The sequence below is a fragment of the Vigna radiata genome, unplaced genomic scaffold, assembly GCF_000741045.1.
Source record: "Vigna radiata var. radiata cultivar VC1973A unplaced genomic scaffold, Vradiata_ver6 scaffold_70, whole genome shotgun sequence".
NCBI lineage: Eukaryota > Viridiplantae > Streptophyta > Magnoliopsida > Fabales > Fabaceae > Vigna > Vigna radiata.
Window position 1 is genome coordinate 426,731 of NW_014542367.1, and position 5,531 is coordinate 432,261.

A 5,531-nucleotide genomic window follows, 5' to 3' on the forward strand; every position below is an offset into this window, starting at 1 on the left:
CGAAAGTTGATGGCTGCTCCCGGGTTTTTTGAACGCTGCTCCCAATTGGGTGTTTGTAATCGCTTACCACTGCATCAGACCTCAATTAATGGTTGCATCACCTGCCCCTCTCAACTTAGCAAGACCTATACTTGGTCAAACATCCATATAAGGGAGTCCTAACTTCAATTTTGTTGTTGTGGAGTGATTGAACCATGCCCAAGANGGGTTTTCAGTACTCAAAACACTGAAAACCCATAATCCACCAAACTTGGGAGCCACTCAGTTAGGCACTGGTAGCTACTCTAAGGTTTTGGTACAAAACTGGATTAAACTGTCAAATACAAGTATTAAGTGTTCCAATCATATTAAGTGTTCCAAATACAAGTATACATACGTAAAAATCTGTCAAATACTACCCTATTACAAAAATTACATAACTCTCAACCAAGTTTTGGACTGTATCCGGTGTAAGGAGTTCTACAGGCTTTGCTCTTGAAACGCTTTCGACGTTGTCCTTCCTTCTTACCGCTTTCATGGCTGTAAATTCCTCCATCACTTGCAAAATCATTGTAAAAATATTGTTTGTTACAAGGTGCACTGTAAGCACCTTAAGCCATGGAATGAAAGAGGAAACAAGTTCGACGAAATAGATATCCAACAATGATAGACGCGTATTGTAGAACTCCATAGGCAAAAACAACAAAATCCCTCAACCTCCACAGAGATTGCTCACCACTTCAAAGCATTCAATAAATGGACAAAGAGGGAACAACTTCAAAAGAACACGAAAACATTAGACAGAGAGCTTCAGAGAAAAACGAAAACCTAAAATGGAGAAAGAGAGAGAGTACTACGAAGGAGAAAGACTGACTCAAATGACTAAGGGTGTTTTTGGAACAACACAAACTCCCTTTTTTCAAATCGGTTTTTAAACTCAAAAAATAATAATTAAATCATCCAATACATTGCTGACACCTGTGGTTGTCAAAAAACGTTGTCAAATAACGTTGTTAACATATCGGGATCCTTATATTTATTGTTGTTCTTGTCCTCCTCTTCTCACTCCTAAATCCCAATTCTCAACCCCACGCCTCGTTCAAAGCTCAAAATCTAGAGAATTAATTCAATCAATAGTTACAACTGGCAACTTATACTCGTGTTCTTTTGTTTTTCTTTCTCTTTTTTTCTTACTTTTACATGCTTTCTTTCTTCCTTTTGTTCTTTTCAATATCAAACAACCCACACCCTTCCAGTTTTCTGATATGGATTTTGGGCCACAATTGAAGCTCGGGTCAGGTGTAGAACAATGGCGGATTTGTTCTCATTAGGTGGAGGGAGAGGAACTAACAACAACCAACAAGACAACACTACTAACAACAACGAGATTCCTGTAGCTGAGACCCTATTCTGGTATAGCAAAACCGACGACATTTCATCCTACCAAGGGTTCGAGCTATGGAACCAGCAGCAGGAGCAGCATGTGATGCCACCGTATGCGCGCCCTCTCCTGTAGCGAGATCTTTACTCCTCTGCTGTGGGACCCAGTCGAGGCATCTCCGATGATCACTCCTCGTCTAGATCAACGTTTGTGGCGATGCGCGCGGCGAAAGGTGGAATAAGCTGCCAGGACTGCGGGAACCAAGCCAAAAAAGATTGTCCACACATGCGGTGCAGAACGTGCTGCAAGAGCCGCGGCTACGAGTGCCAAACCCATGTCAAAAGCACTTGGGTTCCTGCTTCCAAATGTCGTGAGTGTCGCAGCGGAGGTGGAGGTGGAGGCGGAGGAGACGGAAGCGGAGGTGGAGACGGAGGTGGGGATCTTACAATGATGTTTTTGCAGAGATGAAGGCTGGGTGGAAGATGGAAGAAAGACGAAGGAGAGAGAGAGAGGGAGAAAAGGTGAAAAAGAAAAATGATGTGACTTTTCCTTATACTCATCGGCAGATTTTTAATAGAGTTTGTTTTGGAGGACTAAAACTAAAGTTTCTTAAAGTTGAAGGACTAAATTGTACCTTACTTTGAAAGAAAAACTAAAACCAAAATCGTTCCAAAGTATAGTAACTAAAAACATATATCTAAAAAACTTACCAAGGCAACCCGGCCTCACAATGCCTGAATGTTGTGTGACATACATAATAACACAAAACCAAACAAGCTTTACGGTACAACACGCATCCCGAAGTACTCCAACAAGCCTGACCTTACCACAAAAGCCTGACCTCAGCATGCATTACAGTGCAAAAAGCACTATTGGCGAGGCAAACACCAAATCAAGCAAACAAAGTGTTTTGGTCCGATGTCAACATTTCTCTTAAATGCTCGCACTTCATTCCTCACAGCGCTGCTCTCCTCCGATAGACTAATCTCTGTCACCTAGTGTAGGTGGACCTACAAAAAACAGTTTGACGCTCAATTCAGATACGTGTCTTAAGGTCTCAACGTGATTCTGGAATAAGATGTTCTTACCTGATCATTGACCTTGTATTTATAGGTTTTGCAATTGTCGAGTCCATCGAATGTCATTAATGCAATATATTTTTATGCAGTATAACTCGTTAATTACATTAATGTCGTTTATCCCGTGTATCTCAAATAATATATCCTACCAATCAGTCATAAATATAATATATATGTATATGATACTATAATTACTTACATTAATTACCAACTAATGCCTTTATTGTTCCTACGATGTCGGTCGGTACCTTCGTCCAGATGGCCGATCAACACCCTTGTTCATATGGTCGGTCGTCTCCCTTCAGTCCTGTATGTATAGTACATAAGCTTCCCAAGCCCGAACGACTAGAAAGAATTACGAAGGATATGAAATTGGAGAGATTTCGAGAAGACACGAAAGGGAATTAGTAGTGGTTATCTTGTCCATTGATCGCGGGACACGTGGGGTAGTGTGATTTGCGTCCATTGAATGTAAAGAGTCTAGTGCCCCTGACTGTTTGATCTCAACATTTTTCACAATTTTAGTTATCTACAAAAATCGATAAAATATTTTCTATGTACTGATAACATAGTCATTAAGAATTTAATTAAACTAAGTTTTCAATGAATTTTGTTAGTTGCACAATACTTCAGTGATTACGATACATTAAATTAAACTCCAAATTAGAAAATTATATATATGTTACTTTACACAACATGATAATTATAAAAAACATAATTATTCTCTTACATACAGAAAGTCTAGAAAATTGTTGTTATCATTGGCTTGAATGACTAGAAATTGTACAATTGATTAAAAAAATATAAAAGGAAAAAGTTGAAATAGAGAAGATTATATGAAAATTTTAAATCCGTATTATTTTTCTAGAGAATATTACTTTATTTTTTAACAAAATCTAAACTTTGAATCAATTGATTCAACTGGTGGGAGAAGAGGAATCATGGATAATTATATTATATATGATTTTGTAGTAATTGGAGATTAGTTTAAGAATAACTTGATAGCACAAAGGGAGTGTATGACAGAAATGCAGAATAGAATGTAATGACGCAGGGAAAGTGAAAAGAGAGTGAATAAGGTGCACGAGAGAATGAGAGAACATAGACTTTCTTATTAATGAAAGACTGCCTTATAAAGGCAAAGTACATGGGATATAATTAAAATAGTTTAATGAAACGACTGAGTTTGGGTTATACACAATACTTTCCCTTAATCCAATCTCTTCAAACTTCTAATACCAATCAGACTCCTTAGCTTTTCAAACTTGCCTTGCCTCAAGGATTTGGTAAAAATATTTGCAGCTTGTTCTTCAATAGGACAGAACACCAACTCCAACTTCCCTTGGCTGACCCATTCTCTTAGATAATGGAATTTAATCTCTATATGTTTGCTTCTACCGTGTGAGACTGGATTCCTTGAGAGATTAATAGTTGACCTGTTGTCCACCAAGAATTGCACTGGTTTCCTATATTCAACCTTTAATTCATCCAAAATAGCTTCAAGCTAAGCACTTTGGCACGTTGTTTCAGAGGCTGCAATATACTCCGCTTCACATGAAGAAAGTGCTACTACCTTCTGTTTTCTAGAACACCACGAAATTGACGCTCCTTCATACTTGAATAGGTAACCGTGTGTGCTTTTTCTCTCCACCTGATCACTACACCAATCTGAATCACTCTAGACTTCCAACACTTTATTCATACCACTGGGTTCTTTTGGAAAGAACAATCCAAAATCTGTTGTTGCCTTCAAGTACCGTAGGATATGCTTGGCAGTGACGAGATGAGTATGTCTTGGATCACTCATAAGCCTGCTTACTAATCCAACTATGAAGCTTATGTCCGGTCAGCTATTGCACACAAATCTGAGTGATCCTACTATTTGCTTGTAAAGAGTTGCATCTACTTTTCTCTCTTCTTCCAAGTTGGACAGTTTTATATTTGCAGCGATTGGAACTACAGTGTTGTTGCAGTTTACCGTATTAAATCTTTTCAGGACCTCATTAATGTACCTCTTATGGTGTATTAAAACTCCATCTGTTCTTTGCACAAACTCCAGCCCGAGAAAGTAGCTCAAGTGACCAAGGTCGGTGATGTCATATTCTTTCTTCATGCTTCTCTGAAATTCTACAATCTCTTCTTCACAGCCTCCTATTACAACGAGATCATCAACATATAGACATATCAGTAATATGCTTTGCTGTCCAATAGACTTCACGTACACTCCAAATTCCACAGGGCACTTTTGAAATCTCATCCTCAAAAGTAACACGTTTATGTGATTATTCCAGGCCCGAGGTGTCTGTTTGAGTCCATACAAGGCTTTGTGTAATCGATATACTTTTTGCTCTTCATTTTCCTTCACAAAGCCAGGTGGTTGCTTTATATACACTTCCTCCTCTAGCGGACCATTCAAGAACGTAGATTTTACATCCATTTGATGGATCTTCTAGTCTCTCAAATTTGCTATAGCCACAACCAATCTCACAGTTTCTAGTCTTGCAACTGGTGCAAAGACTTCAGTAAAATCAATCCCAAGTTTCTGCAGGAACCCCTTTGCCACCAGCCTGGCTTTCAACTTGGCTATGCTTCCATCTGGTTTGTATTTTGTCTTAAACACCCACTTGACTTCAATGGCTCGCTTATCCTGCGGTAGCTCCACCAACTCTTAGGTTTTATTCTTCTCTATAGATCTCAATTCGTCCAGGATAGCCTCCTTCCACTGTTGCATTGTAATAGCTTGTTTCCATGCAAGTGTCTCAGCATCAGCAAGCAACGCGTAATGAACAATATTGTTACGAAACCACCGGAAAAGAGAATAAAATAAGAGGAAAAGAGAATAAGGAAAGGATCATTGATCATGTTTGATGAGTCAATATTTTCTCTACTTTACTTAGTTTATTGCACTTAAATAAATCAGGAAATTGTGCTTAATTGTCTGTTATTTCCCCGTTTTTCCTAATTCTGCTTAATTTGGTCGAAAATTCGCATTTTCACTAATTTGAATTTTCTGAGCTAATTAATTGCATTTTTAATTGTAGGAAAAATATTGGAGAAATATTTTGGAGCATTAGGAGGTGGCGTGGACATTC

The 5,531-nt window shown here is 38.5% G+C and overlaps 1 protein-coding gene across 1 annotated transcript; it reads left to right on the top strand.

Annotated features, from left to right (window-relative positions):
* Positions 1–1,288: 1,288 nt before the first annotated feature.
* On the top strand, positions 1,289–1,983 carry LOC106779935 (protein SHI RELATED SEQUENCE 2-like). The gene is made up of 2 exons (XM_022776815.1): positions 1,289–1,491; positions 1,522–1,983. Exons 1-2 carry the CDS (start codon positions 1,289–1,291, stop codon positions 1,826–1,828), a joined length of 510 nt encoding a protein of 169 aa, XP_022632536.1. The 3' UTR covers positions 1,829–1,983.
* The last annotated feature ends 3,548 nt before the right edge of the window (positions 1,984–5,531 follow it).